Here is a 22181-nt window from a genome sequence, read left to right as displayed (position 1 = left end):
TGACAAGTTAACAATTAGTCATTTGGGAATTCAGACAGTCCATGATGTAGTTCCTACCTCGGAAACAGGAATAAAATGTAGTTATATAAATATTGTATATAATTAGGGAAAGGGAGCCAAACTAAATTTTAGAAGAAAATTGTGTATATTTTGAAAGCCTGTTTAAGGCATATGGTACAAAATCAAATTAAAAAGTAGATGGGAAGAATATTTATCCAATTTGTATATAAAGACAAAAAGAAAGAGCAAATGTGAATGCCACTGAGATTAGAAATAAAAAAAAATGATGTATTTTGCCAAAAGGAATAGAGAAATTATGGCAATAAAGTAAATTCAAACATCTGTTTACAAAATAAGATGTAATTTAGTTAATTTAGAAATCAATTCAAGAAAACCATGGTATCTACATATTCATTCTCAAATGACAAAATTGCTGTGTTGGGCTAAAATACAGGAAACTAAATAGAACATCTAAATGAAATAATAAATCTGAACAAATGAAAAAAAGTAACATTTTAAAACAACACTGGAGAAAAGAATACAGTGATACAAAAAATGAGCAGTGTTTTATATATAACTACTTTATCATAAAATTTAAAAATAATTTTACAGAATAAAGGGTTGGTAAAATATTTTTTCAAAAAAAATCAAAATTTCTATTTCAAAATTATTGAGTAAAAGAAATAGAATAAAAAATTAAATATGGTCATGATAAACTGAAAATTCATTTATTTCATTATATGGTTAAAGGCAATAACTTGGTCCCAAATATCTTATTGTCAAAAGAAAAAAAAAGTCAAATTTAAGTTTTTTCACCATTAGATCCATATTTAAATAAGTACAGAATTCTAAAATTAGGTAATCAAATTAAGGACAAAAATTCAAGAAAATTTACACTGGTTGGAATCAAAACTATTTCAAAAGACAACTTCAAAAATATACACCGTTAGTAAGACAAAGGGAGGATCTACTTTGTATCTTTGAACATATATTCAGAAGCTCACAGACATACTTTTTGAAATGAACTATGATCAGATGAAAGAGAAAACACAAATGAAAAAAATAAAACACTAATTTTGAAAACTCTTTCTAGTCAAGACATTCCAATTGTGGACATAATTTTTTTAAACTGAAACTATTGCTAATTACAGTTTTCTAGCTGGCCTTAATGAGGCACAAATGAAACATGGAGCAGCAAGAAGAAAAATAATACATTTTATCCAGATTGAAAGCCAGACTTGGCTTTTAAGTCAGACCTACCAATCTCAGGACAACACTGGTAAGGGGTAGTGGTGGGAGTGGAGATACCTGGGAAGTAGTGGTGAGAAGGAAAAGCAAGGTAACTCTAGTTCTGTGCGATAGACCAGATGGGCTTACTGCAGAGTCATATTATGGGAAGAAGAACAGCATTCTGTTTTGTTTTGTTTTGTTTTAATTTTTTCAACTCTTTGTTGAAGTGTAACATATATAGAAAGTGAACAAATCACAACTACATAGCTTGATTCATTTTCACAAACTCATCACTCTCCTGTTACCAGTGTCCATATTAAGAAACAGAACAGTAACAACACTCAGAAGTGCCACTTCCCAAGTACTAATCCTCAAGGATAATATAACAACATAGATTAGTTTCACTTGTCTTTGATCTTAATAGTGATGGAATTAGACACACATTTACTTCTGTGTCAAAGACTCTTGCTCCACATGTTGCTGAGGTTCATCCATTCTACTACATTCAGCTGTAGATCATTCATTCTCATTGTTGTAAATTCAAGCACTGAAATATATAGAAATTCATCCATTCTGCTGTTCATGGGTATTTCAATAATTTCCAGTTTTTTAATCTTGTGAACAGTATGACTATAACAAATTTTGCTCATTTTTTTGGTAAATCTATAGATGATTCCATTGGATATAAATGTGGGAATTTAAATGCTCAATCAGCTTTAATAAATATTGTCAATTTCTTCAAAATGCTTATATACTCCCATTAAAGTGATAGCTCCATGAGCTTCACTTCTTCATCAATATTTTAATTGTCTATGTGTGATTTTCATTTTTGTTTGTCATACTAGCCATCTTCCTGGGTGTGTGGTTGTACTGAATCATGGCTTCATTTGTGCTTTCTTGATGACTAATGAAGCTGAGCACCTTTTATATATTTATTGGCCTTTTGAAATAACATACTTTTTTGAAGTGCCAGCTCAAGTGTTTTGCCTAAATCGATAAAAATTATTAGTATTAACAAGTAAATTTAGTGAGACTTTTGGATCACGATCATAGAAATCAATGTCACCATTAAATGACAGGTCCAAAGATAAAGTAAAAATTTGGAAAGATACTAGTATATACAATAGCATGAAAAATACTTTGGAATAAATAAGCCCAAATGAAGATGTGTGAGACCTCTATACCAGTGGTTCTCAACCTCTTAGCCTTGGGAAATTTGCCCCTTAGGGAACACTGGGTAATAGCTAGAGAAAATTTTTAATTATTAGAACTGGATGTAGGGGACCCTACTGACATCTAGTAGGGTCGAACCCAGGTATGCTGACAAATATCTTACAGTGCACAAACCAGCCCCTCTAAGCCTATTCCCTAGTCCCTCCACCTAACCAAAGGTGATCCAGTGCAAAATATCTTTAATGCTGAGGGTTTAGAACCCTGTTGTATACTGAAAACTATAAAATGTTAAAAAAAAAATAAAGATTTAAGTAAACGGCAGGAATGGAGTATACAATGTTTATGGATTGGAAGACTTACCACTCTACAAATGTCAGAAGGGTATGAGGAAATTCTCTGGAGTAATGAATATTACTTATCCATCTTGGATATGTCAAATTATTAACTTGGAAACTGTCAATATGTGCAGGTTTTGTTAATTATACTTCAATAGAACTTAATTCTTTTTTATTCTCAAAAAGTCATAATTTACAAAAAGTGAATTTGAGAGAAGTTGTACAACATCTGCTAAAGGATTTGAATCTGTAATTTAAAGTCCTCCACAGAGATATCCAGACCTACATAACTTTGAGTGAATTTTTCGAAACATTTTAAAAAGAAATGATAATCTTACACAAACTGTTAATCAAATAGAACATTTACTAAGTGATTTTAAGAGGCCAGCATTACCTTTACTAGCAAAACCTGACAAAGACATCACCAGAAAACATATTGCAAGGACTTGATCATAAATGTAAATATCCTAAACAAAATATTAGCAAATTGGATTTATATGTGTGTGTTTTGTTTATTCTAGGAATACAAAGTTTGATATCTGAAAAGCAACTGGTCATTTACCACAATAATATAATAAAGGAGAAAATAATCATCTCTATAGATGCAGAAAATTTACCCTTTGTGATTAAAACATAGAAAACTAGAACGAACCCTCCTTAATATGATAAAAAGTTTATTTTAAAAATCCGCATTAAGCTTCCTGCATAAAGTTGAAATAGTAAAATATTTTTCCCTGAAATTGAAAGCAAGAAACAGATGGCAGATATCACCACTTCTATTCAACACTTGTACTGAAGATATTATTCCGTGCAACAATGTAATAAAGACGTTAAGTATTTTAAAAGAATAAATAAAACTGTAATTATTATAGACAACATAATTGTATACTCAGAGAGTCCAAAAGAAACTATACACTTTAAAATTAATGAGTTAGCACATTCACTGGGAAAAATCAATACACAAAAGTTTATTTCTATATTATCAACAAGAAATAGAAACAACTTATAATACCAGCAAAAAACAGCAGACATGTAGGAACAAACCTCTTGAAAAGCGTAAAAGACCTTGCCCAAGAAGTTAAAGAAAACCTAAATAAATAAAAGGACAAACTATATTCATGGGTGATAAGACAGAATGTGGTAAAAGTTTCAATTCTTCTCCAAACTATTCTATATATCAGATGCATTCCCTCATCAAAAGCTATGTAGTTTTATGGAAATTCATACTATTTTTCAAAATTTCTATGAAAATACAAAGGGCCACTGAAAACCAATGGAAAAAAAAAACCAGAGTTGGTGGACTGTCTCTACCAGATATTAAGCTGCCAATAATCAAAATAAAATGATTTGGTTCAAGAAGAGACAAAAGACCAATGTAAAAGAAAGGAAAAGTGTCCACAATAGATGCACATGTATCTTGTCACTTGTTTTTTTAAACAAAGGTGACATCACATTGCAGTGGAAGAAAGGATAGCCTTTTTAATGAAACATGTTTGGCAAACTGAATATCATCTAAAACAAATCAAACAATCTGTGCCTCATCATACTCATATTCAACTGCAAGTGGTCTGTAGATTTAAATCTAAAGGTATCATAAGGACATTTGTCATCATGACACAAAAAAGCTTATTTAAAAAAATCAACAAATTGGGATACATTAAAATGAAGAACTTCTCTCCATCAAAGGACATCATTTAGAGAATCAAAAGATAAGCCAAAATGTGAGATACCACCAAGAACTGCCACAAATCAGTAAGAAAATAATGACCTAACAAAAAAGATGGGACTAAAGACCTGAACCGGTAATTCATGAAAGGGGATATGTAAATATCCGAAACTCCGCAAAATGTTGCTCAATCTCATTAATCATCAGAGAAATGCAAATTAAAACTACAAATAAAATTATAAAGATTGACAATATCCCATCATGGCAAAGATGTCAAATAGCCTGAATGTTCACATACTCATGTTGGAATTAGGATAACCACTCTGCAAAGTTATTTATTATTATTTTTAAAAGCTGAATACATGCAAACTCTGTAATCCAGCAGTTAGGCCACAGTCATATACCCCCAAAGACTTTTGTACTTAGGCAAACCAAGAAACATAGATAAAAAAGTGTTCAGAGCAGTATTGCTCAAAGTCTCAAACTGAAAACAACCCAAATGTCCGTCAACAGAATCAACAAGGAAATTATGGTATAATCAGCCAATAGCATACTACACAGCAACAAGAATAAATTAATTACTGTTACAAATAACAAAAGGCATGAACCTTACCAACACAGTACTTAGCTAAATAAAACAGAGTACATATTGAATGACTTCATACATACATAGTACAAAAACAGACAAAACTGATGGTGATAAAGTCAAGGTAGTGGAATTCTCTGAGTGTTAACTGAAGAGGGGAAAAAAAGAATTCTGAAATGGTAGGATATGCTTGCTCTTTTTAAAAAAAACTGTATGTATTGCCAACTCAAGGTTGTGCTCATTTTTTAAAAAATTCATAAAATGACACAATTATCAGATGGGCAGTTATCTGTCTGTATGTTACACTTCAATAAAATGCTTACATAAAAGTAAAGGAATAAATGTTTTCCTTTCACTATTCCCTCAATTTTATAAATAGTTGACCCATAGAACTGCCAGGATTAGACAAAGAGGAAAATGATGAAGATCCGGGATTGATAAAATGAGAAAGGATCAAAGCACATTGGAGGTTTGCTTAGAATAATGTAGGCTTAAAATTTTCTACAATTATCTGTAGTTTGGCTTATGTTTAAAAAAAAATCTAGAGTTCAAACAATTTTGCTGCTGAATATGGTTCCTTTTATATAATAGTAAAAGCTTGTAGTCATTAACAGACCACATTTTTTTAATTTAAATAAAGTTGTCAGTCACACAAGGAATAAGAAAAACATTTTCAGTTATATATAAAAAAAATTGCAGTGTTATCTTCAAGTTTTGGAAGTGAATCTCTGTAGTTGGATGGTATCCCAATACTTTTCTTCCCCAATGAAATATACTCTTAAGGGATATTTAAAAACACAATAAATAGTAGCTTCATATCGTGACAAAGTTATTTTGCTTTTTTTAATTATGCATATGTATTTTAAGACATCCAAAAAGCAAAAATATTCCTTATTTATTAAGAATCAAATGTATATTAATATATGGAAATACATAATACATTGAAATAAATTAATTAACTTGTTTTACAAAGTGTTTTTTTTTTTTCCCCTAGCTTCCTTCCTTTCCTTTCAATGGAATCTCTGAATAGATAAAACATTAGATGAATAATTTAAATGAGAACACAGAGTACAAAAAGTAACATTCTGGAAACTATCCCAAGAGAAGATTAAAGAAAATGGGGAAATTGAACCACTTGAAGCATTTCCTCATCCATTAATGCATTCTTTCTTCCCTTTCACTCACCATTTATTTAATGATATCTCTATGTACAAAACACCAGATTTAAGTAACTAAAATTTTGGCAGTAAAACACCAATTAATAAAAACAGATCTATAAAGGCTTGATGCAAAATTACTGTAAGAAGAAAAATAAGTGAAATATATATTCTAAGTATCCTTATCACCTCCAAGTTCCCACATTTCAATGGCATACTTCTGCAACTTATCACATTACTTTGAAAGACTGTAAATCCCGTACAAACTTCTATTCAATAACTATCCCGTCTACCAAAGAAACAAGATACTTAGAAATAGGCTCAAAGTTTATGAACTGCAAAATGCCATTTTATTGTAACCACTGAAAATCTAACATAAATTAGTTATACCATTCTCCAAAGCAAATACAAATTCCTCAAAATCATGAAAAATAATGATAAAGGTACAATCAAAAGAAATATTCTCCTTCTTTGGAGAAAAAGTACTTTAAATAATTACTACAGGTAATTAACCTAGGTATTAATAATGGTAATTGTCAACCTCTCTGCATTGTTTGGAGATAATCTATGCTTCAATACAACTCTTTTTATAATCTTCTCTAATATAAAAAAAGCTTAGCAAAACTGCAACTTCTCAGTGAAGTATAAATGTGAAATGTAATTCAAGATGATAGAAAGAATATAAAGTAGGTTTTTTGATGCATTTTTACTCATAGAAATAAGATGTTAATATGAATTTCATTGAAAAATATTTATTGAGTACCTACTACATTACAGCATATATTAAAATATCAATCCATTATTAATATGTCACTTTTGGAAAAAGGGTGGCTTATTTAACAAATGACTTTGGCATACATGGTAATCCAGCAGAGAAAAACAATTTGAATCAGTATTTATTATGGTTTATAAGTGTTACATTAAAAATCTATAGGTAGTGGGGTTCCATTTCCATGATGGTATTGTGATTAGCTGTGTGAACCTGCTTCCCAGTGAAACAATCATAATAGTGAAAACTATTTTTAAAAATATTGAAATTTCTGGAATTTGTCCTAAGAGCACAAAGCAAATGAAGAAACAGTTATTCAAAAAATCTAGTAAATCTTTGTAACCACAGCAAAAGTCTATGCCACTTAAGCCCTAGCCCACTCCCTCTACTCAACAGGTTTCTGTTAGGTAACTCCTTTGCAGGTGTTTGTGGCCAGAAAGAGACTGCCTCATTTCTCAGCTCAGTCAAGGAGTATAGTTACTCAGTGGAAGGGGCAGGCCGATTTTATTTTTTTATCCCCTCTAGCCCTGAGTTGCAGAGGCTAAATTCCCAGCAAGTATAGCCAAGAAGTCATGGGGTCTTTTCACCACCCAGTGACCACTCTAGGGTGGTGGCTCTACTCTTGGTATGGCAGGTCAGTATTAGTGGGGCCCTTAATGCCCTTATTTCAGGTTACTTATAGGGTGGAGGTTTTATCCCAGCAGAGGCAAGATGAGAAAGACTAGAGCTATCACCTCTCGTCAATGCTCTGCTATGAAAGCAGAAGAGTCACATCTGTTCCCACTTCTGGAATAGTGGCTCTAGATTTTGCCCAGGCAGAGAGGAACTTCATAAGAACAGAGTTTCCAGGTTGTCTCAAAAGGAACCAGTTTTATTTAAAAAAAGAATGTAGGGAAGTTTAAGCCAAAGGGTGCTCTTGAAACCAAGGGAGATTTTGCTTGTGAGCAATTAATGGAGACTAACAGCTCTCTAAGGGCAATAAGCTAAATAAACTAAACCAACTTACCAGAAAGAACCAGGGAAAGAGATAGATATAAAGAGCCCTGCTGGGGTGGGGGTGGGGGGCAAACAAACCTCAAACACTGGCCTCAAAACAATCCCTGCAAAGGGGCTCTAATTTAATTGGATCAGAAATTTCTGGAGAAATTTATGCCCCAGGGCATTGTTGAAAACAATAAAGCAATTAGGCAGCGATTAATGGAGCCCAAGGGTTGGGTGTGATACCAAATGGGATTGTAAAATTTTTTAGCACAGTCTGTATTTACTCATTAATTTTATCCCCCTTGCTTACCAAGGAAACAGAACACCTAGAAACAGGCTCACAATGTTTATGAATGGCAAATGTAATTTCATTTTGACCACTGTAAACCTAATATAAAATAATTATCTCATTCCCCAAAGCAAATACAAATTCACTCTTCAAAATTATGGTAATGATAAAATAAAGGTATAAACAAAAGAAATACTCTCCTTCCTTATGGGAAAAAAGAATCTCAAATAGGTATTTATAACAGTTTAACAGAAAGATCAGGGAAAGGGACAAAAGAGAACTCCAGCATGACTAATTTTGGCCAACACTGTGTTCGTTGAGAAGCAATAGTAGAGGCTTCACGTAACAGGGAAAATCAACTTAAATAAAATAATCCAGCTCAGTCTCTAATCGAAGTAATAATAGAACAACAGAAATGGGGGAAATGGGAGTGGAGTGATCACTATACAGATTGTACAAACATAACTTAAAATATCCATAGAGAAAGAAGCTGGGAGAGAGGGGCACAAAAAAACAGGTTGTGGCCCAATCAGAAAACAAAATTCCTGGTGAGAGGCCCCGACTTCGGATTTAAGAAAAAAGGTCTCAAAGCAGCCATCATAAATATCTTTAAACAACTAAATGAAGCCTTGCTTAAATAAATTGAGAAAGGTATGATAAAAGTGTTTTTACAGATAGAAAATATCAATAAGAGATAATGACTATCAAACAGAACCAATTAGAAATTCTGGATTGAGAAGTAAAATAACTAAAATGACAATTTCACTAGGGGGACTTGACAGTAAACCTGGTGGCAGAAGAATCCGCAAACTTGAAGACAGAGCAATAAAGATTATGTATTCTAAGGAACAGACTGAAAAAATAATTTAAAAAAAATCCCACACCCACAGCCTCAAAGAAATGTGGGACACAATTAAATGTACTAACAAGTAATAGAAGTAACAAAGAGAGCAAGGGAGAGAAGGGAGCAGAAAAAATATTCAAAGGAATTATTGTTAAAACTTTCCAAATTTAATGAAAAACATTAATCTACAAATTGAAGACACCTGACATACTTTAAGTAGGATAAATGCAGAGACATTCATGCCCAGACACATATAGTAAAAATGCTGAAAGCCAAAGCGAAAATTTTGAAAATAGCAAGAGAAAAAGGACATGTCCAAAAGGACTAGAGTAATATTATCAGCGGACTTCTCATTAATCAAAAAATGAGGAGGAGAAAACCTCATTTACAATGACATTAAAAACAACAAAATAGGAAGAGATAGATGTAACAAAAGAAATGCAGAAGTTACACTCTTTTTTTTTAAATTTTTATTTATTTATGATAGTCACAGAGAGAGAGAGAGAGGCAGAGGCAGAGACACAGGCAGAGGGACCCCGATGTGGGATTCGATCCCGGGTCTCCAGGATCGCGCCCTGGGCCAAAGGCAGGCGCCAAACTGCTGTGCCACCCAGGGATCCCCAGAAGTTACACTCTTAAATAAAAACAAAAAAGTTGAAAGAAATTAATGATCTAAATAAATGGAAAGACATCCTTTGTTGATGGATCAGAGGACTTCATATTAAGATGCTAATACTCTCCAAAGTGATCTACATATTTAAAACAATTCCAATCAAATTTCTAGCTGCTTTCTTTACAGAAATTGGCAAGTTGATCCTAAAACTCATATGGAAATTCAGGATCCCAGAATAGAAAAAAAAATCTTGAAAGAAAAACACAATTGCAGGACTCACAATTCTAAAAATCCAAAGGGAAAAGTTAAAAAAAAAAAAAGATTAAAATACTTTGGAGAGTATTTGTAGTATATTGATGTAGAGAACATATTCTGAAGCTAGACACCAAACACCATATCATAAATGAAAGCTAATTTTTTGAGCTACTAATAACTTAAAAAAAGACAAAAGACTATAGATGTTTGGGGGGATAGAGGAAAATTTTCCCAACTGCTCTGTCCTTATAACATTTAGTCACATGCATATTATGCTGACCCACCTCACTCCTTCTGGCTTGCTCCTTCACACAGCCCTACTCTGACCATTCTTGACTCATCAAGACCTGCTGTCCACTCATCCCTTCACTTCTATCCTATCCATTCTGATCTATGATGTTCTTAAGGTCTTGCTCTTCTCATCATTTGAATACACACATATAACAAAGGTCCAATCCGTGGTGGACCCACCACTCTCCACCCAGCACTTTCGGTAAAAATCTTCTCTTCTTAGCAAACAGGTTTGATAATTAAGTCTTTAACTCTGGGTTACTTATCACTTACTTCTCCAACTAGTTAATTGTGCTTTTTCAGCGAATTCACTGTCTCACTCTTCAATGATTTTTCCAAACTCCATTCTCCTCAAGCTTTTTGCCTTCTTCCCTCTTCTCATCCTACCCATTGCTTCCTGTCCATGCTTTTGACTCTTACTTTTGTAGGGGAAAAAAAAGAATCTGTACTAATCATATAGGAAATCCCTAGATTTTACACGACCAAACTTCACACCCATCTTCTTCACCTACTTTCTTCCTCTCTTCCAGTATTCCAGAAATGGATACTGCCTCCTTTCTAAGGAAAATTTCTCCATTAGTACTTTGATCTGTATTTCCCCACCCCTGCCTTTTAAATAAGCAACCGATTTCCATTTTTATCTTATTTAACTGCTCCCTCTCAAAGGAATCTCTATATCTTTGATCACTAAACATGTTAACTCCTCTCCCAACTGAACAAATAAATCAAATACACAAAATTCACCTTTATTTTTAAATCATGCTATTTCCATTATCCGTATGACTATTCCACTTCATAGCCAAATTTTTTAAAAGATACATCTGTCTATATTCTCTCTTTGCTTCTTTAACTCATCAAACCCTAATCTGGCCTTCTTACCTACCAAATAAATGAAGTGGTTCCAAAAAGTATACTAATCAGAAAGGAGATAAAATTACTCATTCTTAGTTATCTGGGAAACTCAGGAGCATAAAATGATAAGCAATTCAAAATTATCAAACACTGAGTAAGGTGGCTAAGAAAAAAAATAGCTTTCTTATACACCAAATCCAACAGCTCTATTATGGAAGAAAAGACCTCATTTATGACAGCAATCTTTTAGAAACACATTGGCCACAATATAGTCAACAACTAATTCTAAAATCTACTGCTTCATTTCCCTATACACTTTACATGTAAGGTGAAGGAAGATGGTGTTCCACCCAACTTTTCTCCTTTGATTCTCTTTTGAAGTCCTTGCTCCAAACTGGCATTTTCTCCCTACCATGTCTCCAAAATTGCTCCTGTCAAGATCATCTATGACATATGAAATATGATAGTTAACTCTCAATCCTCACCTTGGGGGATACTTAAGTATTAAATAAATCACAGCTTCCTTCTTAAATATTCACTCCCTTGACTTGGTGATACACATTGGTTTACCTGTCCCTCATTTCACTGACCATTACTTTCACTCTTTGTCAGCTTAATCTCTTTTATTCAGCCATCAAGATTTGGAAATCTCAAGCCTTAGTCTTGGCCCCCTTCTCATTCTGGCATATACTACATATCATTTATAGCCATGATTTTAATTAACATCTAGATGTTGGTGGCTCCCATTTTTTTTTAAACTTCAGCTTCAAACTCTAAACTTCATATTTAGAAGGGGAGGAGCAAGATGGCGGAAGAGTAGGGTCCCCAAATCACCTGTCTCCACCAAACTACCTAGAAAACCTTCAAATTATCCTGAAAATCTATGAATTCGGCCTGAGATTTAAAGAGAGACCAGCTGGAACGCTACAGTGAGAAGACTTCGCGCATCTATCAAGGTAGGAAGACGGGGAAAAAGAAATAAAGGAACAAAGGCCTCCAAGGGGGAGGGGCCCCGCGAGGAGCCGGGCTGGGGCCGGGGCGAGTGTCCCCAGGACAGGAGAGCCCCGTCCCGGAGACGCAGGAGCTGCACCGACCTTCCCGGGCGGAAAGGGGCTCGCGGGGAGTTGGAGCAGGAACCAGGAGAGCGAGGATGCCCTCGGGCTCCCGGGGACAGTAACAGCAACTGCCCGCCCAGGAGAGTGCGCCGAGCTCCCTAAGGGCTGCAGCGCGCACGGCGGGACCCGGCGGGACCCGGAGCAGCTGGAGGGGCTCGGGCGGCGGCTCCGCGGAGGGGGCTGCGCGGCCCCGGGAGCAGCTCGGAGGGACTCGGGCGGAGGAAGAGGCTCCGTGCGGAGGGGGCTGCGCGGTTCCAGGAGCAGCTCGGAGGGGCTCGGGCGGCGGCTCCGCGGAGGGGGCTGCGCGGCCCGGGAGCGCGAATCCAGCAGCGCAGGCTCCGGAGCACAGGGCGCCGGGACACAGCCCAGGATCCCGCCTCCCCCGGGACAGGCAGAGGCCGGGAGGGCCCAGGACAGCGAGGACGCTCCTGCCCCAGCTGAGCAGAGCAGCGGCCCCGCCCCGGAGCCTCCAGGCCCTGTAGACGGAGTTCCTGCCGGAGCTGAATCCAGGTTTCCAGAGCTGCCCCGCCACTGGGGCTGTTCCTCCTGCGGCCTCACGGGGTAAACAACCCCCACTGAGCCCTGCACCAGGCAGGGGCACAGCAGCTCCCCCAACTGCTAACACCTGAAAATCAGCACAACAGGCCCCTCCCCCAGAAGACCAGCTAGACTGACAACTTCCAGGAGAAGCCAAGGGACTTAAAGTACACAGAATCAGAAGATTGGTTCTTTTTTGTTTGTTTGTTTTTGTTTTTGTTTTTGTTTTGTTTTGCTTTTTGATTTGTTTCCTTCCCCCACCCCCTTTTTTTCTCCTTTCTTTTTCTTTCTCTTTTTCTTCTTCTTTTTTTTTTTTCGTTTTTTTTTTCTTTTTCTTCCCTTTTTTTTTCTCTTTCTCTTTTCTTTCCTTCTTTCTCTCCTCTTTTTCTCTTTTTCCCAATACAACTTGCTTTTGGCCACTCTGCACTGAGCAAAATGACTAGAAGGAAAACCTCACCTCAAAAGAAAGAATCAGAAACAGTCCTCTCTCCCACAGAGTTACAAAATCTGGATTACAATTCAATGTCAGAAAGCCAATTCAGAAGCACTATTATACAGCTACTGGTGGCTCTAGAAAAAAGTATAAAGGACTCAAGAGACTTCATGACTGCAGAATTTAGAGCTAATCAGGCAGAAATTAAAAATCAATTGAATGAGATGCAATCCAAACTAGAAGTCCTAACGACGAGGGTTAACGAGGTGGAAGAACGAGTGAGTGACATAGAAGACAAGTTGATAGCAAAGAGGGAAACTGAGGAAAAAAGAGACAAACAATTAAAAGACCATGAAGATAGATTAAGGGAAATAAACGACAGCCTGAGGAAGAAAAACCTACGTTTAATTGGTGTTCCCGAGGGCGCCGAAAGGGACAGAGGGCCAGAATATGTATTTGAACAAATTCTAGCTGAAAACTTTCCTAATCTGGGAAGGGAAACAGGCATTCAGATCCAGGAAATAGAGAGATCCCCCCCTAAAATCAATAAAAACCGTTCAACACCTCGACATTTAATTGTGAAGCTTGCAAATTCCAAAGATAAAGAGAAGATCCTTAAAGCAGCAAGAGACAAGAAATCCCTGACTTTTATGGGGAGGAGTATTAGGGTAACAGCAGACCTCTCCACAGAGACCTGGCAGGCCAGAAAGGGCTGGCAGGATATATTCAGGGCCCTAAATGAGAAGAACATGCAACCAAGAATACTTTATCCAGCAAGGCTCTCATTCAAAATGGAAGGAGAGATAAAGAGCTTCCAAGACAGGCAGCAACTAAAAGAATATGTGACCTCCAAACCAGCTCTGCAAGAAATTTTAAGGGGGCCTCTTAAAATTCCCCTTTAAGAAGAAGTTCAGTGGAACAGTCCACAAAAACAAAGACTGAATAGATATCATGATGACACTAAACTCATATCTCTCAATAGTAACTCTGAATGTGAACGGGCTTAATGACCCCATCAAAAGGCGCAGGGTTTCAGACTCGATAAAAAAGCAGGACCCATCTATTTGCTGTCTACAAGAGACTCATTTTAGACAGAAGGACACCTACAGCCTGAAAATAAAAGGTTGGAGAACCATTTACCATTCGAATGGTCCTCAAAAGAAAGCAGGGGTAGCCATCCTTATATCAGATAAACTAAAATTTACCCCAAAGACTGTAGTGAGAGATGAAGAGGGACACTATATCATACTTAAAGGATCTATTCAACAAGAGGACTTAACAATCCTCAATATATATGCTCCGAATGTGGGAGCTGCCAAATATATAAATCAATTATTAACCAAAGTGAAGAAATACTTAGATAATAATACACTTATACTTGGTGACTTCAATCTAGCTCTTTCTATACTCGATAGGTCTTCTAAGCAAAACATCTCCAAAGAAACGAGAGCTTTAAATGATACACTGGACCAGATGGATTTCACAGATATCTACAGAACTTTACATCCAAACTCAACTGAATACACATTCTTCTCAAGCGCACATGGAACTTTCTCCAGAATAGACCACATATTGGGTCACAAATCGGGTCTGAACCGATACCAAAAGATTGGGATCGTCCCCTGCATATTCTCGGACCATAATGCCTTGAAATTAGAACTAAATCACAACAAGAAGTTTGGAAGGACCTCAAACACATGGAGGTTAAGGACCATCCTGCTAAAAGATAAAAGGGTCAACCAGGAAATTAAGGAAGAATTAAAAAGATTCATGGAAACTAATGAGAATGAAGATACAACCGTTCAAAATCTTTGGGATGCAGCAAAAGCAGTCCTAAGGGGGAAATACATCGCAATACAAGCATCCATTCAAAAACTGGAAAGAACTCAAATACAAAAGCTAACCTTACACATAAAGGAGCTAGAGAAAAAACAGCAAATAGATCCTACACCCAAGAGAAGAAGGGAGCTAATAAAGATTCGAGCAGAACTCAACGAAATCGAGACCAGAAGAACTGTGGAACAGATCAACAGAACCAGGAGTTGGTTCTTTGAAAGAATTAATAAGATAGATAAACCATTAGCCAGCCTTATTAAAAAGAAGAGAGAGAAGACTCAAATTAATAAAATCATGAATGAGAAAGGAGAGATCACTACCAACACCAAGGAAATACAAACGATTTTAAAAACATATTATGAACAGCTATACGCCAATAAATTAGGCAATCTAGAAGAAATGGACGCATTCCTGGAAAGCCACAAACTACCAAAACTGGAACAGGAAGAAATAGAAAACCTGAACAGGCCAATAACCAGGGAGGAAATTGAAGCAGTCATCCAAAACCTCCCAAGACACAAGAGTCCAGGGCCAGATGGCTTCCCAGGAGAATTTTATCAAACGTTTAAAGAAGAAATCATACCTATTCTCCTAAAGCTGTTTGGAAAGATAGAAAGAGATGGAGTACTTCCAAATTCGTTCTATGAAGCCAGCATCACCTTAATTCCAAAGCCAGACAAAGACCCCGCCAAAAAGGAGAATTACAGACCAATATCCCTGATGAACATGGATGCAAAAATTCTCAACAAGATACTGGCCAATAGGATCCAACAGTACATTAAGAAAATTATTCACCATGACCAAGTAGGATTTATCCCTGGGACACAAGGCTGGTTCAACACCCGTAAAACAATCAATGTGATTCATCATATCAGCAAGAGAAAAACCAAGAACCATATGATCCTCTCATTGGATGCAGAGAAAGCATTTCACAAAATACAGCATCCATTCCTGATCAAAACTCTTCAGAGTGTAGGGATAGAGGGAACATTCCTCGACATCTTAAAAGCCATCTATGAAAAGCCCACAGCAAATATCATTCTCAATGGGGAAGCACTGGGAGCCTTTCCCCTAAGATCAGGAACAAGACAGGGATGTCCACTCTCACCACTGCTATTCAACATAGTACTGGAAGTCCTAGCCTCAGCAATCAGACAACAAAAAGACATTAAAGGCATTCAAATTGGCAAAGAAGAAGTCAAACTCTCCCTCTTCGCCGATGACATGATACTCTACATAGAAAACCCAAAAGTCTCCACCCCAAGATTGCTAGAACTCATACAGCAATTCGGTAGCGTGGCAGGATACAACATCAATGCCCAGAAGTCAGTGGCATTTCTATACACAAACAATGAGACTGAAGAAAGAGAAATTAAGGAGTCAATCCCATTTACAATTGCACCCAAAAGCATAAGATACCTAGGAATAAACCTCACCAAAGATGTAAAGGATCTATACCCTCAAAACTATGGAACACTTCTGAAAGAAATTGAGGAAGACACAAAGAGATGGAAAAATATTCCATGCTCATGGATTGGCAGAATTAATATTGTGAAAATGTCAATGTTACCCAGGGCAATATACACGTTTAATGCAATCCCTATCAAAATACCATGGACTTTCTTCAGAGAGTTAGAACAAATTATTTTAAGATTTGTGTGGAATCAGAAAAGACCCCGAATAGCCAGGGGAATTTTAAAAAAGAAAACCATATCTGGGGGCATCACAATGCCAGATTTCAGGTTGTACTACAAAGCTGTGGTCATCAAGACAGCGTGGTACTGGCACAAAAACAGACACATAGATCAGTGGAACAGAATAGAGAATCCAGAAGTGGACCCTGAACTTTATGGGCAACTAATATTCGATAAAGGAGGAAAGACTATCCATTGGAAGAAAGACAGTCTCTTCAATAAATGGTGCTGGGAAAATTGGACATCCACATGCAGAAGAATGAAACTAGACCACTCTCTTTCACCATACACAAAGATAAACTCAAAATGGATGAAAGATCTAAATGTGAGACAAGATTCCATCAAAATCCTAGAGAAGAACACAGGCAACACCCTTTTTGAACTCGGCCATAGTAACTTCTTGCAAGATACATCCACGAAGGCAAAAGAAACAAAAGCAAAAATGAACTATTGGGACTTCATCAAGATAAGAAGCTTTTGCACAGCAAAGTTTACAGTCAACAAAACTCAAAGACAACCTACAGAATGGGAGAAGATATTTGCAAATGACATATCAGATAAAGGGCTAGTTTCCAAGATCTATAAAGAACTTATTAAACTCAACACCAAAGAAACAAACAATCCAATCATGAAATGGGCAAAAGACATGAACAGAAATCTCACAGAGGAAGACATAGACATGGCCAACATGCATATGAGAAAATGCTCTGCATCACTTGCCATCAGGGAAATACAAATCAAAACTACAATGAGATACCACCTCACACCAGTGAGAATGGGGAAAATTAACAAGGCAGGAAACAACAAATGTTGGAGAGGATGCGGAGAAAAGGGAACCCTCTTACACTGTTGGTGGGAATGTGAACTGGTGCAGCCACTCTGGAAAACTGTGTGGAGGTTCCTCAAACAGTTAAAAATATACCTGCCCTACGACCCAGCAATTGCACTGTTGGGGATTTACCCCAAAGATACAAATGCAATGAAACGCCGGGACACCTGCACCCCGATGTTTATAGCAGCAATGGCCACGATAGCCAAACTGTGGAAGGAGCCTCGGTGTCCAACGAAAGATGAATGGATAAAGAAGATGTGGTTTATGTATACAATGGAATATTACTCGGCTATTAGAAATGACAAATACCCACCATTTGCTTCAACGTGGATGGAACTGGAGGGTATTATGCTGAGTGAAGTAAGTCAGTCGGAGAAGGACAAATATTATATGTTCTCATTCATTTGGGGAATATAAATAATAGTGAAAGGGAAAATAAGGGAAGGGAGAAGAAATGTGTGGGAAATATCAGAAAGGGAGACAGAACGTAAAGACTGCTAACTCTGGGAAACGAACTAGGGGTGGTAGAAGGGGAGGAGGGCGGGGGGTGGGAGTGAATGGGTGACGGGCACTGGGTGTTATTCTGTATGTTAGTAAATTGAACACCAATAAAAAAAAAAAAAAAAAAAGAAAAGTAAGGCAAAGTAGGTGCTTAATAAATGTTAATTAATGAATATTATTGCTTTTAAAAAAAATAAAATAAACTTCATATTTATAAAGTAAAATTCTTATTCAAAATTTCCACATAGATTACTCAAATGCACCTCAGACACAAACTGTCCAAAATGAAAATCATGCTTCTCAAATCTCACCTACCTCAGTAAATGGCACCACCCTCCAACTACTGGTCTAACAAGGCACTGAAGCTGAGAGCAGAAGAAATCAAGACAGTTATCACTCAAAGGAGAGCACAGCACCATGGAGAGGAAATTCTGGAGTCCTTCTGCTTAGTGCTTATCAGTGCATAAATGTGAGAAAAACTACCAGAGGCCAGGCAAGAACTGCCTGTAACAAGCAGAGGTAACAGGGCCTAGGGCTCACAGTGTCTGTTCTCACCTGTCAGACTAGAAAAACACATGCCTCGGTAGTGAGAGGAATGTGCCAGAGACTGAGCACTGCTCTGGTTCTGCCAAAGACATCTTAAGATTTCAAAGCATCAAACTGCATCCATGTAACCTAACTGCATCGGGCTCTCTCAGAAGCCTCCTCAGAAGCTTTTTCTCACTTCTTTAAAATTATATTCCCAGGGGCCTCCGTGAACATGCACCACTTCCAGTGCTGGACTGGAAGCTCCATGAAGGCAGATGCACAGTAGTCTCGCGTGACGTACTATCCCTACTGGCCAGTACACGCAGAGCCCACTGTAAAATTTTAATTAATACTTGTAAAAATGACTGGATTCTCATAAATCTCCTTCAGTTTATTAACAGACGTTCTCAAAATAATTTTTATCCTGTTTTAGTAACACATATTCTTGTTTTCTGAATTGTCACAGAATTGTATTTTGGGCTGTATTTTGAACTGCTAAATCTTTCCTATGTCGCGTTACTGAACTCTGTCTTTTCCTCCTGAGCAAGAGGTCAGTAGGTGTTGGATCAGTATTAGCTACTGAGATAGTTTCTGTCAGAAACTTTGCTGGACTTGGTATAAATCTTTCAGGCTCAGATAAGGGATCAGGAAAAAGTATATGTTTACTCCAGTGATACTTGCCCAAGTAGAGGTTTGGCACTTGTGAAGAATAGGGATTGATTCCTTAATAAAGAACACATTTAAGGATACATCAATGAGGCTAGGCCTCCCCTTATCTAGCAAAACAGCTAGCTTTTGGACAGAGAACACAAGGCAAACCCTCAGCAAGCACAGACTGGAAACATTTTCTGCAGTGATACCCTGCTGTTCAGAGACTAAAAGCTAGCAAACATTCCCAGAAAGTAAGAGTTAGTAGAGAGATCTTCTCTGGAATGCTCCCCCCTTTCCTTTGGCTGGATCACTCATTGCTGATTGTGTCGAAGAGAAATTTATAGTCCACTTCAGTTAGATCCCACAAAGAGTGTTCCTTTCCAGGCAGCCCCTTTCATTTTACAAATCTCTTAGCTCAATCTAGTCTCACCTTCATTATCTCCTGCTGAAATTCCACACAGTTTTTGGCATCTGGATGGTATTCTTCCCCTAGGTTTTAGGATTGATAAAGAAATATAACGGAAAAAGCCAGTGTCATTTTAATGGAATTTAGAAGCAGGGAAGGTTATTAAATAATGCTGTCACTGTAATCTAGAGGTTCGAACATTACTACACTGCTCACTCCCTGCTTATAATTGGTTCTTTATTTCTTTACAATGATCTTTAATAAATTTTACAAATGGAACCAAATGTTTTCTTAGGCAACTATATTTTTTGAATAGCGTTTAATAACTATTAGTAGTTCTAAAGGTGATTTAATGAGTAAAATTCATTTTCTTCCTTCTACCCTTCAGCCTAATTTAGGGGTGAGAGTCACTGTATGACACCTGTTCATAATGATCCATGGTGACCTAGACATTAGAATGTCCCTTATTAAAATGACAGGCATAGGCACAAATGTGTTATCTGCCATCTGCGTGACTCCCTTTCTTAAGTTCTACTCATTTGCATGATAAAATGAAGTTAAAGTTCCTTCTCTCTATTCTCATATAAACTAAGTATTACACATATACATATTAAAATTTATGTAAGATACCATAAAGGTAATTATGTAAATATTAGATGATAGTACCAAATATTTAATCATCCAGTATGCTTGATCATGTGTAATTGATTGTACATGGCCAAAGACAGCCTCTCAAGCCATAAGGTTCCCACTTAGTATCTCATGTAAAGGAGGAAGAAAGTGGTTTAATGCACAGAATGGGATGTTCTCCAGGTTAAATGAGTGTGTGATCCCCAATTAACTTTCTTATGCACAGGACTGAAACTCCATTTGTCAGATTGTCTATGACATGCAATTGCTTGCACAGATGTACTTCAATCCAGTCTATACATTATTTGATATACTTCAAAGCAGATACCAATAAACAGGATTTGATGTTAATTCTCTAGTTAGCTAAGAAATGGATAATATCCAGAGAGAATTACTTCCCTCCATAAGCATAGAGCTCAAATGGCAAGCATGGAAATATCAGGTGTGGTCTGTAAGGATATCTTTGGCCATGTATGATTTACTATCACCAGTAAGTGACTTAGGCTAGAAGGAATATTGGATTTCTTAAGTACTTTAAGATATGCTTTCAGAAGCAAGGAAAAAGCCAGTGTCAGTTCCATTAAAATAATTACATCTCAAGTACACACTTTTACCTAAAGGCTTAAGATACTAGTATTTTTTCATATCTTTAATACTTTTGAATTTCTATAATCTGTTAGGTAAATTGACATTTCATTATAAACGCTATTTGTAGAATAAAATAACGGTATAATTTTTAAATCAATATATACAGTACATAGAGCAATCTCTAAGAGGAGCCTGAGTTATTGCAAATGTATGAGCTATTTCCATGAGGAAAAAGATGGAAAGCCCTTTCCCATTTGCATTTATAAAGGCTGCGTGACTTCTTTAAATATATACACTGATGCCAACAGAGCCATCAGAAATCAATAAATCACATTCTCATGTGCTGTAAAATGTCTGACACACACATTCATTTTCCTAGTCCAAAATCCTCTGCAAAAGGAACTGTGTAAATGTTCCATTTTAGTTTAATGACATTCTCCACAGTTAAAATTATGTGCATTATTGCCAGTGAGTGCAAAAACCTGAAGAGCACAAAGCTAGATAGGATTTTAAAGAGCCTACACAGTACATATCCTTCAGTGGCTAGTCATTTAACAGACCATAGCGACACAGATATGAATGCAGAACAAAATTGGAAGATTAGTAAGAATGGATTGAAATGCTGCAATTACCATTTGGACAAAAATAACAGTCATAATTTATTTAGAAGCAGTTGGGGGATGGTCTTTTAAGTATTTGGAGAGACAGCCCTAATAGTCCCAATACCACCAAATGGAGGCAGAGATGAACATCACTTAAAAATGATACAGATGACAGAAATGACAACAACCTATTCATCAGTGATGTTCAATTGGAAAGTGTAATAAAAACCTAAATATGACCCCACTTTAGCTGACATTTATTCCACCAGCTGCTATATATTTTTAAAAGGTCATAGCATTGTTCCATGTAGATATTGTTTATAAAGTACAAATTCTTATAGAAAGAAGAGATCTGCTTTGTAAAATAAAGGAGGTTCTAAAAACTCCCCAAGCATATTTTGCAGAGAGTTATGCACAAGCCATGTCTGGCTATAGACAAACGCACTGAATTTATTCAGGTAATATTCCTACCTGGGAACTGAATGAAGAACTAGCTGCAATTCCACCCTGTTCATTAGCACTGACTAATGCTGCTTTCACCCTTTGGTTTCTTTGCACTTAATCTCTGAACTGAAATGCTATGACCAAAAAGATAGCTTTTGACCTATATGTTTACCAAAACCTGATCATATTTGAAGTGTGTTATCTTGAGGCCCTATACTACTTCTTTCAACAACATATCTTTCTTCCTTTAAAGCCATATTTTCCCCTCCCTGAGACCTCCACTCAGTCAAGCCCCCTTGACCCTAACTTCTCTCCCTAAAGCCTGGACCCCATAATCAATCAC

At 36.7% G+C, this 22181-nt stretch overlaps 1 protein-coding gene across 11 annotated transcripts in view; it reads right to left on the bottom strand.

The window, feature by feature from the left end:
• ASXL3 (ASXL transcriptional regulator 3) overlaps positions 1-22181 on the bottom strand; it is a 188594-nt gene that overhangs the window by 41251 nt on the left and 125162 nt on the right. For 3 of the 11 annotated variants that reach the window (XM_072829186.1, XM_072829185.1, XM_072829184.1), the window contains one exon: positions 19599-19657. The exons of the other annotated variants lie outside the window; for them this stretch is intronic. In XM_072829186.1, coding sequence (XP_072685287.1) covers positions 19599-19604 — 6 coding nt within the window. In that variant the 5' untranslated portion in view covers positions 19605-19657. The remainder of the gene's footprint in view (positions 1-19598; positions 19658-22181) is intronic. 11 annotated transcript variants of the gene reach the window in all.

This window comes from Canis lupus, chromosome 6 (genome assembly GCF_048164855.1).
Source record: "Canis lupus baileyi chromosome 6, mCanLup2.hap1, whole genome shotgun sequence".
NCBI lineage: Eukaryota > Metazoa > Chordata > Mammalia > Carnivora > Canidae > Canis > Canis lupus.
This window is presented reverse-complemented; position numbering and strand designations above follow the sequence as displayed.